At 39.2% G+C, this 19,694-nt stretch overlaps 1 protein-coding gene across 1 annotated transcript in view; it reads left to right on the plus strand.

Annotated features, from left to right (window-relative positions):
- The window catches only part of si:dkey-28b4.8 (sarcoplasmic/endoplasmic reticulum calcium ATPase 2), a 37,513-nt gene that overhangs the window by 6,303 nt on the left and 11,516 nt on the right, over nucleotides 1–19,694 (plus strand). Inside the window, exons 7-11 of the mRNA XM_044346660.1 lie at nucleotides 1,061–1,199; nucleotides 12,685–12,851; nucleotides 18,310–18,465; nucleotides 18,657–18,798; nucleotides 18,979–19,145. Of these exons, the coding sequence (XP_044202595.1) occupies nucleotides 1,061–1,199; nucleotides 12,685–12,851; nucleotides 18,310–18,465; nucleotides 18,657–18,798; nucleotides 18,979–19,145 (771 nt within the window). The remainder of the gene's footprint in view (nucleotides 1–1,060; nucleotides 1,200–12,684; nucleotides 12,852–18,309; nucleotides 18,466–18,656; nucleotides 18,799–18,978; nucleotides 19,146–19,694) is intronic.

Consider the following 19,694-nt stretch of genomic DNA (forward strand, 5'->3'; position numbering starts at 1 on the left):
CTCACCACCCATGGCATATCTGAAATGCACTGGAATATGACTTTATTAATTCTTTTCAGAGACACTGGCCACATATGGGACAACATTGTGGTTCATGTTGTGTTGTGTTTGTTTCTTTTTTCGTCTGGTGTTTCCTGTTGACCTAGTTTGGGTTGTAAAAAAGGCCCAATTAGGGCAGCTGCAGGTTTCAAAGCCTGTTGGATGTGCTTCTTTTTCTTGAGAGATTATTACTATTATATGCTCTCATGCTCTCATGAACCCATCACCATTCTCCCATGTAATTAAGTGCTGAAAATATCCATCTCTCAAACGGGGTGGGGGGGGGATTAGCAGGCAGCTACATGTTTTCTATTTATCTGTTTAGCGTCATCAGGTTAGGCTAACCCATTGTTGCTAACTTTGGAGCTAACCCCTTCACTTTTCCAGCAGTTTGGGAAACAACAGACGTGACTCTTCATGGTCTTGACAAGCTGCAGCATTTATTAACTGACACACTGTAGTCTGTACTGTACATTTACCGCCAGACTGACAACTTCCTGCTAACCTTTTCCTCTGCTCTGCTCGCATCCACCGTTATTTTTCTGCCGCTCGCTCTCTCGCTTAACCACTCACTCACTTAGGCTCTGCCCTATTCCTTAAAAGGAGTTACGTTACCTTCAGTTTCCCAGGGAACGACACAGATGTTAACTCACATTTCGAGACAGCACTGCTCAGCTGCTCCCAAACACTATTGATTTGCGAATTAATGGATATTTGACATTATTTTTGACATTTAAAAAATAATTTTTTGGTCTGGTGGGGCTTCTCGTTGGCCTGGCAGCCTGCCAGGCCTCTGCTATTATAGGGGAAACACTGCTATAATAACTGTTGCTTCCTGTATCCCCCTCCCGCCTGTGTTCGTCTTCACATGAGGATAATCATGCAGGAAGGGATTTTTCCATCAATAATTCTAACTTCCACATCAGCAATTGAGAAAAAACTCTTTTTTTGGTGCTGTTAAAATGTCTCACATGTTACTTATTAATCAGAAGGCAACTTTCTATGTTGCTGTGTATTTCAGGAGCGTAATGCAGAGAATGCCATTGAGGCTCTGAAGGAGTACGAGCCAGAGATGGGCAAAGTCTACCGACAAGACAAGAAGAGCGTCCAGAGAGTCAGAGCCCGAGATATTGTTCCTGGAGATATTGTGGAAGTCGCCGGTACGTAGAGAAATAACACTACAAGAAGCACCATTGTTCTCATCATACATGTATTGAAAGGTATATCTCCACTTAGTCTGACTGAGCCTGAGACACTGTGCAATGTGCAATTTTTGTCACCTTAAAATACATTTTAAATGTCTCTTGAGTGTCAAATGCTCACCCTGTGTTGGCTTTAAACTTGTTGGCTCCTCCATCATAGACAACAAATTCAATTCAATTTAACACCATGAAAAATTGTGACATCTTAAAACATGTCAAAAGAAACTTCCTAAATCACACCTTCAGCATAATCCATCACCATGTTGAAGTGAAAAGGTGTTCATTTGCATTTTGAAGGTGAAAAAATCAGCATACTGATGATCTTATAAAAAGAATCAACACTGCTAGTCAAGTCATAGTCACCTGTACTGTATAAACAACAGTCTGCAAGCTAGCTTTGCAACTTGTTTTTGTCCATCTAAAGCATTATCTGTATATGAAGCCAGACTTAATGAGGCCTGACGTCACCCGTTTTTGCATTAGAACTACTTTAAAGCTCAGAGTTGCAGTTTTTCATCGGCGCTGCCTTGGACCTAAGCTTACGCTAGCTTACTGGGAACACTGAGTGGTGCTCTTGAGCTTAAGGTACTTCCACATTGGCTTCAGTCTCGAGCTATCATAGTTGCCACTTGATCTAAAGCTGCATTCATAGGTTTTCTGCCCACTAGAGGTTTACTGAGCTCCAAAACGAGCTGACAGACACACAAGCCCGACATGCTATGGCCACACAAAGTTGATAAGGCTAATGTGTTAGCAAGACATGGGCTACCATTACATTCGTTTGAAGTCAAGTTTCTGCATTACTCCCCACTAACTCCTAATTATCTGGCTCTTTAGCTGCTAGCTCTTTCTTCACCAGCTAGGTGCTAACTACGACTATGTTCACTTTAAGCCAGCTAAATTCTAAAACACTGTCTTCGAATATAAACAACATGCCTCCACAGCAGGAGCTTCATCTTGTTTCTGCAAATACCCCCATCCACATTAAAATGCCAAAACAGGTAATTCTCCTACTGAGCATGAGCGGAAGAGAGACGAGCAAGTCAGCAAGCCGCCAGGAAGCATGTGGAATTTGACATAGTAGCCAAACGTGTAATTACAACTTCAGGGTCCGACAGGTGCCCCCAAAATACATGCATTAAGAATTTAGCTGGCTTAGTGTCGACATGACCTTTGTCTTTCTGCCATTTGGTGCTGAGCAGGTAGCGTGCAGTGGGTTTATAGGAGCGGTTGGTCTTGTGCTCAAACCAAAACAATAGGCTAAATAAGTCAGTAGAATTGCAGAGTTGAGTGATAATTGCTCAACGCTAACAATACAAAAATCTATCAATGCAGCTTTAAATTTCTTATCTTTTACAGTACTCAAAGTTCAGTAGATAACCTTTGACTAATTTAGTGCCAAGAAAATCCACATCTACTCTCAAAATCCAAGCAGGTGTAATTGTACTTCAATACAATAATAATTAATGGAAAATTGGAGCAAGTTTACAAGGCATGTTTTTTACGTATTTGACAGCTGTGTATTAGAGTCTACACTGCTGCCGTGAGTATGGAATGACCTTTGGATTTAAGCGCTGTGCATTTCCACTTTAGACATGGCTGAAATAACATTGTGGCATCTTTGTTTAGTCCTTCCTGGCAAACATCTTAATCTACATGCCTGCTGCTACCTCTCTGCCCTCTCAGCTGGCTTTTATCGTCATGGTAACCCAGTGAGAGGCACGCAAGGCCTTCATGAAAAATATTTGATTTGATTGCATCTCAAAGCCAGAATCTTGGAGGGTTTTGGAGTACAGATTCATGAAAGCTAAAATACACAGCAAGAATAGTATGGTCTAAAGCAATTGATTGAATCTTTTCTAAACAGTATGTTTATGCTTTGTGTGAAAGTTAAGCTAATGGCCTTGACTGTAAATCATTTTCATCCACGTGGAGTGTTTTTTGACCGCCTCCATCTTTCTCAAGTGTTTTAGAGTGTTAGAGTACATTTAGAGTTTTAAGGTGTGTGTGACGGCCATCGTTTGCATCCAATGCCCTGTCTCTTCTGTGAGCACTTGTCGTCAATTTGACCGACCACATTAGAGGGGATGGAATATCTAATCTGGTCGACAGCAGTGTTTTCCACATCTCTCAGTGCCTTCCAGCATTTTTCAAGGTCTTTCAAGGTTGTTTTCAAGGTCTGTTTGAGCACTGTCAGTTGTAGTAACAGCCTGCACACACACACACACACTCTCACACACATATGATTTTAGCTTGACCCAGTAGGAAAACTGTTGAATCCTCCAGATTCAACTGCTATTTCAGGCGGCTCAGAGAGTGGAAACAGGGTTAGGAGTGTGTCTGTGTCTTTGTGTGTGCGTGTGTGCGTGTGTGCGTGTGTGCATGCGTGCGTGTGTGTGTAAGTGATCCAGTGCCCTTCCATCTGTAGTAAAAGTATTTGTCTCCCAGAGCATGGGAACTCAGTGACAGTAATCAGAGCTGGAACCACAGGACAGAGCTTGAAGCTGTTGTTGTTATATTCTCTTTTTAACATCTTTTGGCAGAACATAATGCAGTGAGCAATATGATTTTTCCTGCAGCCGTTGATACATTTTTGGACTGAAGCTGCCGGTAACATCATTATCACAAAAAAACCTTAAAATGATGACAGATTTAATAGCATAACCTCTCTGTTTGTGATGTGTGCCATCAGAAGAAGGCCTGTTAAAATAAACTGTTTCCAGACCTCTGAATTGCTGCCCAAATCTCTGATGGTTTTTTTTCAGCAAGTTTAAATTAGGGCTGTCACTCTCTTTGAAAAAATCAAGTTCAAATGAATGAGAACTTACTCTAGTTTGTAAGAGGTAATTTGAAAACCTCAACTATATTGTAGAACTGACGTTCTGTTCAGTTTAGGTGCTTCCACTGCCTCACTCAAGTGAAAAGCTGTCATTGCTATAAGGCAGCTTTATTTTTAAAAGACCATCTGCAGTGTTGAATCTAAAATGCTTCAACACATTACATCTAATATAGTTTGGTGTCTTGATTATACACATAGCATGGCCTGATAGTTTACTCCATTTTGCATTAACAAAGACATCAACAGTCTAGTCTACTGACAGACCAACAGGGCATGCAAAAGATAAAATGCGCTTCACAAACGCCCCCTGTTGGAGTATAAGGCATGGCCTGCTGTGCTTACACACTGAATTTTGACAGATCATGATAAAAGTTCAAATCTATTTTTTCTGACATTAGAGTGGTAATTCAAATGTCAAGGTGACAGTCCTCAATCAATTATGTCTGGTAGTGTGCTCATTGCCAGATGGCAGAAAGACAACCAAGCCAATCAGAGCTTTGCAGGTGGGATTAAGAGAAGGGAGGTTATCCTTCTGTGTGACAGCCAGAAAAAAGGTCACAGAAATGGCAGCAAGCATGGATGACTTAAATGACTATACAGCTGATATAGGGTGATATAATTGAACTAAGAAATAACTCTTAAACTGACTTATCTCTTTGATAACAAAAACTATGGTTTATTATGAGTTTGGTTTTGTTTTTGTTGCCCTGAACATCGACTCTGTTGGTTATGGAAATTTTATTCTCACAAAATTGCTAAACTAGTCAATAAAAATCTGTAAAATCCTGCAAAAACACTAAGCAAGCTCCGTACACAGATTTAGACAGGTGAGATGTGGTTGAAATTAAGTAAATGGACCATGAGTTAGGATAATCAATCAAATTATTTTTACTCTATTTATAGATACTTGAATTGTTGTTTTTAATTTAATTGAAATACATAGAATTTTTTATTTGCATTTTCAGAAATTATAAATTATAAAAAATCGAATCCACCAAAATCCAGGAAATCTTGGTAGATATTGGTCCTTAAGTGGTGCAGACATCCATGGGACACACACACATGCACCCACACAAACATACACATGCATATGTACACACACATGTGAGTGTGTGCGTACCATAGACTGCACATAAAGATGACAACTCCCCAGAAGTGAAGCCAAAACATCTTGATTGCCCCCTGGTGGCTGGCTGCAGTGTAATTCATAAGTCCCGCCCTCTCCATGTTAGTGGATAGGACATGAGCCAAACTAAAAAATCAAGGTACACACCAAAATTTTTCCCAAAGATGGATTCTGTCATTTCAGATAGTTCTTATCATGCTAATGTTTGTCCAAGTGCTCATTTTTCTAACAAGTTTGTTTTTAATTAGTTATTGGACGATATAGAAAGGGGGTCTGACGTCATGATTGACAGCTGTAACAACCACTCTCAAACCTCCGTCAGGCCGCGGAACAGCTGAGGGAGTGTGTTCCGTGGGCCATCATCCTGCTGCCCAACTCTACTGCACAGACCATCAAGCAAGATGGCCGCTCCCATATATTCACACCCACATTCTTGTGTATACCCATGTACAAAGAAAAAGACATCAGTGCAATTAATATCATCTTTAGTATTGTCTTAGTTATCACATCTAGGGTCATTAGAAGTATTGTGTCTTATATTTGGACAGTGTGCAGTTTTAAACATTAAAGATGCACTGCACTGGAGTTAGCTTGAAGCTAATTTGCATCTGTAGTCCCCCCCCAATCAAAACATACAACAGCACAACAACAAACAGTACAAAGCAAAAACAACAACAACAACAAAAAAACAAAAAAAAAACAAAAAAAAAAAAACACAGAACACACCATACCAAATACAAAGCTACACACAATAGCACATCACATACACCCACAATGTCAATTAAAAATTAATAATGTAAACTAGACTCAGTGGTCACACAGCTGATTTGTCTTTAGTTGATGTTTTAATTTGGCCTTGAATGCATTGATAGAACTACAGTTCTTCATATCATCAGGTAGGACATTCCACTGAGTTGTAACTTTCACAGAGAAAGCTGACTGCCCAAATGCAGTGCGACAAAATGGTATGGTACAATTTTGTATAGAGGATATTCTGGAGGATCTAGTAGAACTTGTTTTATGAAGAGCTGCAGACAACCAGCACACCTCCAACAGGTAAACTACTTATTTTACTTTGCTGCGCTGTGTAATGGCGTCATGGCTTGGTGTAACTACTCATGGGGCGGAGCAGCAAACTCACACACTGTGCATGTAGCAGGTGTCCATATAAAGAAATCCGTCACAAACTGATGTCAGCTCGGGCCAAAAGTAGAAAAAACTGTTGGAAACCGAGCGTTCAGAGCAGTCTAAAGCTGCTGCTTTTTGCTCACAGGGATTACTGCTACATATGTTTACCTTGTTATTTGACACGTCGGCCAGTTTTAACATGAACATCCAAAATTGTGACTTTATATATTATATATATATCTGAAAATAAGGAAAAGCATAGTACGTCCCCTTTAAGAAATGTTGTCATTTGTTTAATGACAACTTTCTCAGCAACCTTTGAGAGCACTGGCGGTATACTTATTGGTCTGTAGTTACTGGCTTCAAGGCGGTCTCCAGATTTAAAAATAGGCGTGACAATGGCACATTTCCAGTCATCAGGAAAGGAGCTGTGTTTAAAAGACAAGTTAATTAAATGAGCAATAGGGGGAGTTAAAATATCTTTGTGTGATTTGATAAACATAGTGTCTAATTGGAAAGCATCTCTACTTTTGGAGCTTTTTAAGGAGCTGATGATTTTGTTTACTTGTAACTCATTAGTCTCTACCAGCTTGAAAACCTGGCCTGTAGCATCTAACTCATATAAAGACTCAAAAAAAAAATATTAAAGACAGAAGCAACAGTAAAATGATCTTCAATTAACTTTCCCTGTACTTTGAGTTTAAAATCTCCTAAAAGTTTTGGGTCCCTCCTTGTGGGATTATCAATGTTTTTCCAGATCAATTTACTGTTTCCTTTTGCCTCATTCAAAATATTGAGATAAAAACAAGATTTAGCTTCTCTTAGCTCTTGTTTTTTTAGTACCTTAAAGAGGAAACTTCTCACTTGGAAACATCTAAATAAATGAGAATTGAGTTGACAGCAATTTTTTGACTGGCAATCGACACAATGGTGTCTATTGTTTATTGTCCAGATTCTCAACATATGTTTTTTTATATTTGGAGAAAGGCAGAACAGTTAGTGGTATATCTCCACAATATAACTCCATTTCCCTCCATCTTGTATGTGAGCTTTCTAGTATACATACTTTGGCATTTCTTACTTGTGCTGCTTGATAGTAAGCTTGCAGGTTTGGTAAATTTAGAGTGCCCATTTCTTTGGGCAGTTTTAAGATATTCCATTTTTATTCTTGGTTTTCTGCCATTCCATATGAATTTCATTATTATGGAATCCCACTGTTTGAACATGTTAAAGACAATATATATGGGTAGTGCTTTGAAAAGGAATATATTCATCTGTATAATTTTAACTCTTTTCCAAAGGGAAAAAGGGATTATAGACCATCTATTTAAGTCTTGTTTAATTTGCCTTGTTAATTCTCCAAAGTTTTTGAAATACAGATTGTCCAGACTCTTTGTTATATTTATCCCAAGATATTTTATCCTTTCCACATCCTTCTCCCAATTACATTCATTAACCCTTCAATTGACTGTTCAGGCTTAGATAAATAAATGAATATATCATCTGTGTACATGGACAGTTTATGATTTTCTCCTGCTGTATATATGCCTTTTATTTTTTGTTCTAACCTAATACAGTCTGCCAGTGGTTCAGTACATAAGGCAAAGATCAGTGGGGATAACAGATCTCCCAGCCTAGTGCCTTTCAATATTTTAAAGATATTAAACATTACCCTATTAACTCTGACTCTCGCATTTGGTTGTTTATACATAGCTTTCAACTAATTTATAAAGATGGTGTGTAAACCAAAGTTCCTTAAGGTTTCAAATAGAGAAGGACATAGGACCTTATTAAAGACCTCAGCATCTAAGGTAACCCTTCCCACAGAGAGATTCTGTGTCTGAGCTGTTTCTATAATGTTGAATGTTCTTCTCACATTTTCAACAATTGTCTTTGACTAATCAACCCAGTTTGATCTGGATTTATTAGTTGTGGTATAATTTTTGCTATTCTGGTGGCTAGTATTGAAGATAGAAGTTTATGATCTGTGTTTAAAAGACTGATTGGCCTATAGGATGAACAATCTATAGGATTTTTACCTTATACCTTATGTATTACTGTTATAATAGCAGAGTTCCACGTCGCTGCCTATATTTTATTATCAAATGCCCATTTATAAGCTTTACATAGAAGTGGAACAAGGTCATACTTGAATTCTTGTAAAACGTTCATATATCCATCACTTCCAGGAGACTCATGTATCTTAAGTTTATTAATATGATTATAAATCTCGTCCTCTGATATTGCCTTTGTAAGTGTGATATTCTGTTCTTCTGTAACTTTAGGTAAGTTTAACTTTTGGAAAAACTGCATTAACTTGTCCTTGTTTACAATATTTTGAGCAGCATCATAGAGATCCTGGTAATTTGCAAATTGATTTGCTGTCTCATTCCAACCCCTTATTAATATCTTTGTATGCTTTTCATTTAATTGCACTTCTGTTGCCTTTTTTTGCTGTTTTTTAACTTTGTAGGCCAACACCTTAGCTGCTCTGGGGCCTCCATTGTATGTTCTTTGTCTTACAAAGGATGGTGATTTTTCTACTTCCGTATTTAAGAAATCATTCATTGTTGCTTTAGCCTCTTTAAGGTTCTTCAATACTGAGGTTTCCCCAGAAGTTTTATATACTTTTTCTAATTCTTCAATATTCCTCTCGAGTTTTTCTTGCGTTTTCTTTTTGTTTTTTCTTAAAAGAGGCGTAGGCTATTATTTCACCCCATAGAACAACCTTTGCCCCTTCCCATAGTATTGCTGGATTTATATCTTCTGTATCATTATACTTTATATATTCTTGTAGCAAATTCTTTTTAAACTCATTTTCTAAAAGAAGGGAGTTATTAAATCTCCAAATATCAGAGCTTTTTTTCCTTACTCCTCCTTAATGTCATTTGTAAAGGTGCATGGTCTGATAGATGTCTTTGGACAATTTTAATACTAACTATAGATAAGTCTTTTGAGAACATAAAGAAATAATCAAGTCTTGAATAGTTTCCTGTAACTGAGGAATAATATGTGTAATCTCTTTGAATTGGATTTAAAGTTCGCCATACATCCACTATTCCAATATCTTTATAGAATTTCCTCATCAGAAGTGTGTCCTTTTGGGCCTGTGTTTTGTACTACTTTGTGAATTCATTTTTTGATTCATCAATAGATTAAAATCTCGTCCTAACACATTTATCCCTTTACTTTGTGGTGTAACTAAATCAATAATCCTCTCAATTGTACCTGGGCCTTCCTCAGGGGGATTGTATATATTTAATAGTGTGATATATTCTCCATCTATCTTCCCTACCACAAAAACATATCTGCCCTCTTTGTCACAGACTGTATTCTCTACCTCAAATGGGATATGGTTCCTTATCATAATTATAACACCTCTTCTGAATGAGTGGTAGGATGAAGAAAAAACCTGGGCATTAAACAATTTTGCTAATTTCTCAAGTGTGTGTCTTGCATAAATACAATATCACCTCCTTGATGCTTCATTTGTGCAAGCACTTTAGTCTTCTTAATGAGCTTGTTCAGACCATTAATATTGAATGAAATTATGTTAATGTTCATACACTATCACTTCATATTTTTTTATTTTAAAAGCAATACTCCCTGTATCCAAGAACAAGTTTTCCCATTTTTATTCAACAATGTATCCTATAGACCTTCTAAACCAGCGTAGATATTTTTAAATACCTTATTTGTAAAGAAAACATCGAATATATCCTCATATTTCCTAAGATAACAAAAAGAATGTACAAAACTAAGAAAAGAAAAAAGAAAAAGACAGGATATAACTTCCACTTGTGCTACCAAGCGCTTAAGGTAGCTGTCCACAGTCTTCCACGCTTGTGTTCGTGCATGGATGCTAAGGTCTTGAGCTAAGGCCCAGAGCTGCAAGATCTTAGAAACAGCTCTATAGAATATTTGCATCTATTTAGGTGGTTCACATGTATTTATAGTGTGAGGGAAAGTGAGTAGCATCAAAATTGTATGCGTGTGAGTGTGTGAGTGTAAATACCTGTCTTTCAGTTTGTTGAAGCTCTCTGTTTAGAGATGTTCATTTCCAAAAAGAGCAACAGTGTTCTTGATGATCGGACATTTCAGTTCAGGCTCAAACCTTATGTCCCACAGAATGGATTGGCCCAGTCCATGCGATTCTTTTCAGGCAAGTTCTGCTTCTCAACTTGCAGTTGATTCCATATCCACGCAGGCCATCTGCTGCTTCCCAAGCTGAGTTGAATACCACCACTTCATTCTCAAAGAAAACTTTGAGCCTGTTTGGATAGAGTGACTGGAATCTGATATTCTTCAATTTCAGTTGTTTCTTAATCTCAATATATTCTTTCTTTTTATTCTGCAGAGTAGTAGAGTGGTCCGCTTCCCTCTGAACTCGATGACCTCTGGGCTCTTTCTGTCCCCAGATTGAGTTCAGGGAATAAGTTTAAAATTCTTAAAATGCTCAATAAACTTGAGCTGTTCTCGGAATCCTCTGTCACTTGGTTTTCCAGATCTTGGCATTTCTCTTGTAGTGTACTGATTACTTTGCAGAAGGAAGGATAACAGTCTCTCTGCAAAAGCATTGCAGTCCTCTGAAGTGCTTACCTGAGATTCTGCTTCTTCAAGTCTGCTGTCCCGTTTTTTGACTGTTTCATTCAGAGTTGTCACTTTCTCTTCCAGTTGGTCAAATCTATGTTTCATTTCATCGCAGAGTGACTTTATTTCTGGCTTCAACTCCAAATTTAAATCTGCTTTCAGTTCAGAGAACATTGTCACATTGTCAGAGCTGCGTCTGGATTCATGCTTCGCTCTTTTTCGCTGCTGTTTTCTGGTGGTTACTTTACTCGTATGGGTCAGCTTTCTGCAGGTTTACCTGCACATTTCTTTTCAAAAGTAGGCTATTTATCTGTAAAAACACATCAAATTGTTTATTTGTTTGAAGGCGTGGAGAGCTTGACTAATCCTCCATCTCTCGCCACTTGACCCGTAAGTCCCCCCTTAAATACATAGAATTAATTAAGACATTAATTAGACCTAACTTGTACGTTTTTGAAGCAGTGTTTTTAAATTAAATAGAAAAGGTATGAATATATTTACTCCAGTTAAATGTTTCAGTACTCTCTCCAACAATGTCAAGGTTTTTTTGTTTTTTTTTTTGTAGTGCTTTAATAGATCTCAGAAATAGCTGAGAGCTTTTAAACTGGCCAGTATAACAATCCCGAATGGAAGAAACCAAAAGTCTGATATGTCCGTGCAGCCTCTCAATACATTTCTTTCTCTGAACTGCTCTCTCTGAGTTTCTCTGACTCACTCGCATATAAACACTTGTAAACAGTTTATGAACAGCTGTGTTCTTTCTAAAGAAAGAATGTTAACCTTTCATCTGTTAGACGTCTGTCCTTATTTGCATCTGTTTTATCCAGTGAACAGATTTCATCTCTCTAGTCTCAAATGAAACAGTTTGTTAAAAAGTACTATTGTAGGTAACAAGACCACGCTGTTGTCTGTTAGGCAACTGCAGCATTTGGAGAAGCAAGTTTGACAGGAGGGAGAGAAGTGGAGTGTTTTGCTTGTTTAAGCCACAGTGTCTGTGGTGGCATTACTGGACCATTAACATGAAAAAAAGAGGTGAAGTTGAGACAAATCCAGGACATTATGTTGGCCAAAATACCTGTTTTTTGTGTGTGGGTAAGATTACAACTCTTTCATTAGATGATTGTTTTGAATATTTTTGATAAAACATTCATAATCTATATAATCACATGGTACAAGACCAGAGTTTGTCTCCTTGTGGTTTTAACTCCCATAATTAACAGAGAAACCCGTCATACTGAAAACAATGCTAATCTAAACATGCAAAATAACTAAAAAAAGACTTAGTCTTCATCTTAAAAGAGAATGCAGAGGAGGCTGCCTGGTGTGTCCATGTCTGTGTTTTACAATCTGCCATCCTGACTGTGTCAATTTAAGAATAGTTGTGATGGTAAATGGAGTGGGAATGTTTGCTTGTCATCCAGGGAGAGTGGCTTCTCTGGTTTATAACCTTGCTTGCTTTTTTATTGGTGAGGCAGTAGGTGAGGAGAAAGGGAAATCAAGAAACTCTTCTATATAATCTACATTTATGTTGCATAAAAGTATTTCATGATGTATAACAGTAAATCTATGCTTTGTTATGCTACTGTTTGGATTTTCGGAAGTATTACTATTGTCACTTAATTTTGAGCGAGGAAAAGCAAACCAAAGTTCATATACAGAATTCAGTGCAGACACCATATTTGTGTTACTCTGAACTAAATACAGTGATGAAAGGTGAAATAAAGAATCTTTGTCTTTTCTCTCTTCCCACCACCCCTCAGTTGGTGACAAGGTACCAGCTGACATCAGGCTGACTTCCATCCGTTCCACCACTCTGAGAGTGGACCAGTCCATCCTGACGGGGGAGTCTGTCTCAGTGCTTAAACACACAGACCCTGTACCAGATCCCCGAGCTGTCAACCAGGACAAGAAGAACATGCTTTTCTCTGTGAGTCTCAAAAACCATATGTCATTGTGTCTCTATCATTTTTCCTTTTTGGGGGGTTGTCACTTTTGTACTTTTACTTTTTGTTAATCCAATCAACATAAAACACACAGCCAGGAAAAGTCAAGTGTTTAAGTATTTAAAATGTTTTACTTGAAGGATGATGTTTATTTTGACTCAATCCCACACACACAGTCCTGCCACACATCTCCCCAACAATTCACTATTTCCTCCTGTTTGTATTAAGTTTACTAAAAAACAGTGTCCAGCTGTGTTTGGAAATTACAGAGCCTTTTAAAAACTAAAATAAAACATTTGCAAGTTGTTTTTAAAGATCGCCTTCGCCTTCAGTAGGAACTGACGGGCTTGGGGTGGAGTGACAAAAACACAGTAGGGAAGTCATAAAGTATTGAGAGTCGGACTAACACATTGTTAGTTTTAGTCTTTTCATTGGATATGTTGGCAATTACAAAAATACAGAATAAAACTAGCTTTATGGTTCAAAGGTATAATGTGTAAGAATTGGCCACCTGATCCAAACAAATAGGGGGCAGCATATCACTCCTGACACACACACACACACACACACACACACACACACACACACACACACGTGCTACCCTGCCACTATTATCACTCACTGAATATAGCACAAAGCTTACTGTTTACAGTGAATCTGTGCTGTGGGGTTGTCAAGGTATCAAAATGCTACGGAAACATTAGAGACAGTATTAAATTACAAACGGGCTGCACAGATCAGAGAGTAGTTGCACCACAGAGATAAATTACAACATAACTCACAGTAACAACTAAATATTTACACACTTGCCCTTAGGGTAGCTGTAAATCATAAAATGTCTCAGAACTCACTAATGGTAATGCCACACAGTATCATTTTTTCATTAATTGCTACCATTTTGCAATACAGTAATCTAGGAGAGACCTAATATGTTAATTATTATTATGATATTTCAATGTCGATCCAGATAACTACAATGTGCTACGATGCCAAATGGCTCATACCAGCTTTCACATAGCTGATGCCTTGGATCAGCTGATATAAACAGCTGATGCAGCGTCTGCAGCAGCTGCTCCAACAACGTCGGTGCAACTTTCCAAATAGGTGTTACTTGGATAAACTGACCACATATTGGGAGTCTACATGGTCACTTTCTCACCTGAAAAAAATGTTAAAACTTAATAAAGTGACATATTAATAGTCCCACAGTGAAAAGTTCAACAGCAGTTGTTGTTCTTCCTCTCATGTTGGACTGAGGGCAGACTGAATGCTACAGTGACTCACTGTCACCCCTGTAGTACAAAGTGACAGTATGGGCCGCAGCTAGCTGATTAGCATGCTAATTTAAGTAGACATCTCTGCAACACAATGCATATAGGTCTTTGACATAACATTAAAACTATTTATTTCTTCACATTCTGTTGATAATTGCAGTTAATTTGGGAATGTTTTAAACTTAAAATTCTGGCCAATTCTTACACATTATAGCTTTAAATATAGTGCTGGAACAAATGTACGTTGTTACCTTACATTCCTATCTATATTATCTCCTCTTCTAATCAGCATTGATTTCAAAAAATCTCCACACCTCAGATACAGATTTTACTCAATTAGTTGAGCAGTGGTCACTGAAACACCTAAATTCCGGGTGCGCGTGTGCCGCGTTCCAGCTCTGATGCAGCCGCCGGAGCTGATCGCGGCCACTCAAGTCAACGCTTGTGATTCCACTGGGCACGCCGCAACGTGTCTCAGAAGCGTCCCAGAAGCGGCTCTTCGCTCCACTGCGCTAAAGATAGGCGCCTTGTCTATTTTTGGCGGAGGCCGCGTCAAGTAGCACAGAGCAGATCGAGCTGGACAGGAAGTCAGACAAAGAAACAGCATCCGGTCAATTTTCAAAATAAAACACCCTGTGCAGACTCGCGGTCGTATATCAACAATAAACGCAATTAAAACAGACGAATAAACTAACTACATTGCCTACTTAACCATAGTAGAAGCACAAAAATCAAGGAAAATGACCAAATCAACAAAAGTTAACAAAATAGGGTGAAAGGTGAGTAAAAGGTGAATTCTGCAGCTCTAAGAGAAAAGAGTTGAGGTGAATTGTTTATCTGCTCAGAGTTACATGTTTGTTCTGCTCAAGGAGCTCAGACAGGGTACCCATGTATCCTGGAAAACCTGTAAAGCAGTTGACCAATTTTCCAGTCATTGCTAGCTTGTTTTGCCAAAGGTTTGTGATTCAACTCTGGCTAGGAGCAATGGTATCAAATGTGTGTTGGGCCGATGCCATCATCCATTGCCAATGGCTGACAGTCATTGACAACTGAGCCCTCTACCATCATAACATCATGATTTAAAAGCCCTCCCGGTCCACACCAACCACACACACACACTACTACACACACAGACACACCAATTTGGTATGGCCAGCCCGGTGCTGCTCATATGGCATTAACCGTAAATAACTCCCAGCCATCACAGGCCTGGACGGAGAGTAAGTGGCTCAAGATTGAGCTGCTGGCTTGTCCCAAAAATGTTTTTTTTTTTTTCCGCCACGCATTCTGCGAAGACCCGCCCCTACTCTGTCTCTGATTGGCTCTGACCCTGATATTCTAAGCTTAACCTTAACCATCTCACTCCTTGTGCCTATACCTAACCAATCTAACCAACAAAAGCAACGAGTACTAGCCTTTCAGAGGCAGAGTAGGTCTCAGGTCTCAATGGATGGCCCTAAAGTCAACTGGAAGTTCCTTAAGATATTCCAAGCGGACAACAGCCAAGTGGACCCAGATGTGCCAAAGATTATCAATATGGGAAGTTGTTGTTTGGAAGCTTTCAAAATGGAGAGAAAGAAACAGGTTAGAAGGTGGGAGAGCTCTTTGGCAGTTATTCCATGAGTCACCAGCAAGGTGAGATGACTTCACTGAGGTGACCAAAACAACATTTCCTCTGAAGATCTGTGTCTATCAATGGGTGGAAGACTTAGCAGTTGCCTTGCGGGCAATAGAAGTGTGGCCAGTGGTGCAGGAGTACATCAGCAGCCACAAGAAAGTGCCATCATCTGCATCCTGCTGTACAGTAAAAGAGGCCACTGATGACCCCTGTTTTCAGGCTAAGCTCCAATGTTTTGTGTATATTGCTAGACAGCTGAAGCCTTTTTTGGAGACATTCCAGACAGATGCACCAATGGTGCCTTTTTTAGCAAAGGAGCTGCAGTTCACCCTGAGAGGCTTGCTGTCTAGCTTTATCAGAAGGGAAGAACTGGATAAGATAAAGACACTTGTTCAGCTGCTGAAACTGGGCCCACATGACAAAGCAATCCTTTTTACATTCAAACAGCTGGACATGGAATTTTCCACAAAGCAAGCTTTGGAGACAGCATGTGAAAAGCTCCAGGAAAATGCAGTGAACATACAGGTGTTCAAGAAAGAATGTGATTCCATCCTTGATGTGACATGCAAGAAAATCATGGAGAGAAGTCCTCTTATGTACCCGGCACTGTGGCATATGAGCTACCTTGACTCTGTGACCATGGTAACAGCTGCTGAAAGTGCAATAGCATTATTTTAGAAACTCCTACAGGTTCTCCTCAATGTGGAATGGTACACTGCCTGTGACAAACGTTCTTGATCAGTATAAAGCATTTTCATTGCATGCCAGGGCACATCATAAAGCAGAGTTCCAAGATTTTGTTTACAGCTGCATGTTTGGTGAATTTCTTGGAAGTCGCAGAGCAGAGTATGCAGCACTGTGGCACATTGTGCTTGGTCCAGGATGCAATGGTTGGGCATGCATGATGAAGCCCTGCCAAAAGACCTCATTCAGCACTGCAAAGGAGCAAGGATGATGTATGTGCAGTACCTGGAGGATGAAAAAAAGAAAAAAGACCAAGCTGCTAATGAGAAGAAAAGAAAGGACCTCCACCATGAAAAAGCAAATGTCAAAGCAAAACAGCAAAGAATAATGCAAAGCACTGAGACGATGCAAAAAGAGGCAAATGAAATAGCAGTCAGGGCAGAGAAAAAACAGGACTTCACATTATTGTCAAAATCAAATGCCCATCGCAAAAGTGTTACAGAGAAAATTGAAGAACTGACAGCTCTAGCAAAAACTCTGCAGGAGAGTGTCAAGAGACCACACTAAACTCAATGAGGAACATTTTTATTTGAATGTGAAATTTGCTTTGTTTTATATTGACCACTTTGCAGTATGAATATCCATGATACATTTGGATGTCATTTAGTTTGTCAATTTATGTTGGGCTATGCACTGCCAATAACTTTTGCTGGCTCTATTTTTTACTTAGCCGTGGGAGAGAAAGTGGGAGAGGAAGTAAGAGAGAAAAGAGAAAGCTGAGGTGAGAGTTGCCCAAACCATCATTGTAACTTGGTTATACTAATAAAGTGAAGTACTGTACATCTGCAGGTGTGTTTGCATTATTCTATGATCATTTTTTCATCATTTCTAAGCATGTAAGAGATGATTTCATAGATAAGTTATAGCCATAGACTGCAAAACTTCCACAGAGAGAAACATATTAGTGAATGGTGTGATCCCTGGTCTGTCATACCAGCTAGATCATCACTGAAATTGTCCTGAAAAATGATCTCTAGAAAAGAGTGGGAGCCCTGTGAGAGCTCTAAAAAATGCAGGACACTGAGTGGATGCACAAAACAATTCAGACCCACTGGAATTAACTAGATAATTGTGCTATGAACTGCTAATAACATGTCCAGTATAACCACTGCTCTGGACAATATTATATAAAGTATTTAAAATAAAAGAAAAAGTAACAGGGAAAATATTAAAGGGTTCCATACATGGCAACATATAAGAATATGAGAGTTTAAAGAAACATGTAGAATGTGTGTTGGGTTATAGAAGCAGGAGTGTGTGAATGAGAGGGAACATGACCATTATTTGAAGGGACAAAGCAGTGACGGTGTGTGTGTGTGTGTGTGTGTGTGTGTGTGTGTGTGTGTGTGTGTGTGTGTGTGTGTGTTGTATTATCTCTGTCAGACCTCAAAGGCTGCTGAGTCACCAGGTGGTCTGTGGTCAAAGAACAACAGCCATTGATGTTTTATTTAGCATCAAGCCTCTGACAGGCTGCAGACCTGCAGGTTGTCTTTGTTGGTGTGGTCATCAGAGTACTGCTCAACCTGAGTGCGACTTCACATACATAACACACACACACACATGTTCTGGAAACACATTAGAATCTGATAATAAAGGAGAGAAAAAAAATTGGTACAGTGAGATAATAGATTTCACTTTCACTGTTATATGTGGGAGCATACACAAACACAAACAGATGCCTTGTTACCATAGTATTAGTTCTTTGGGGTGTTCTTTGCTGATGTTCGGAAACTAATGATTTTGTTAAGATAAAGATGAGTTTGACAGTATAAGAATGAAGTTGTGCCTATCATGACCATTGCCCAGGGTACCAACATTGCAGCGGGGAGAGCCATTGGGGTTGTCGTGGCGACAGGGGTGCAGACGGAGATCGGAAAAATCCGAGATGAGATGGCCTCTACTGACCCTGAACGGACCCCACTACAACAGAAACTAGACCAGTTTGGAGAGCAGCTGTCTAAGGCAAGGACCTGTGTGTGTGTGTGTGTGTGTGTGTGTGTGTGTGTGTTTATTGTAAAAATGTGTTTGGGGTCACTTTGGATAACTTTGCATTTATTATTGTTTTTGACCTTTGATAAAATCTTGAAATCTACTACAGTGATAAAAGTCTGAGGAATGTGTTACTACTACTAACACTTGTTGTTACCCTGCAGGTGATTAGTGTGATCTGCGTGGCGGTGTGGGCCATCAATGTGGGGCATTTTAATGATCCCGTCCATGGAGGCAGCTGGCTTAGAGGAGCTGTTTACTATTTCAAGATCGCTGTGGCACTGGCTGTTGCTGCCATACCAGAAGGTCAAGCATCTTATCTATTGATCTGTACAGATATGCCATCACTTCTTACACATCAGCATTTCATGTTTTTCTAATTGAAGGTCATTTTTTTGTTTGGGAAGGACTGTAAAGCTTTCCTGCATATACAAATGCTAACATACTTTGTCCTCCTCATAGATTGTCTTTAATATTTATTTCCAGGCCTCCCAGCAGTCATCACTACCTGCCTGGCCCTGGGAACCAGGAGGATGGCCAGGAAGAACGCTATCGTCCGCAGCCTGCCATCAGTGGAGACGCTGGGTTGCACTTCTGTCATCTGCTCCGACAAGACAGGAACACTGACCACCAACCAGATGTCAGTCTGCAGGGTAAGATCTGGGAGAAACGTGACACCAGACTCATAGATATGGGCTTACATCCACCTTTTACCAAGTCAGTCTCATCGAGTTTTTTATTGATTACATAGTCATTTTGGCATCGATCAGTAATAAATTTGTTCACTACTCCAAATAAACTACTAATGGCGAATGGTTAATTTAACCTAACACTTCCACAAGTAATGTGAATACTGTAAATTCTCCAATTGTGGCTGGGCTTCTACTTTATCTCAACAATGGAGAGAATCCAGATTTTATTTTGAAACAGGCTTATATTAGAGTTAGGCCTAGCCACGTCCTGCACAGATGTTTCACAGTAAAAGCCTTCCAGCAGCTTAAAGGGAATTATCCCTCCTGTTCCTGGAAGGCTTTTAATGTGACACTCAGTACAAATGGCAATGTAAAAGTAATTGGAATTAGTTAGTGAATGAAAACAATAAAAAAAGAGAAACTGAGCCACAGAGTGGTGAGTCTGACACAACTCTGTTGTCGTAGTGATATAATTAATGCTGTGGGAATGTACATTATACTGAATTTACT

The sequence above is a fragment of the Thunnus albacares genome, chromosome 3 (assembly GCF_914725855.1).
Source record: "Thunnus albacares chromosome 3, fThuAlb1.1, whole genome shotgun sequence".
NCBI lineage: Eukaryota > Metazoa > Chordata > Actinopteri > Scombriformes > Scombridae > Thunnus > Thunnus albacares.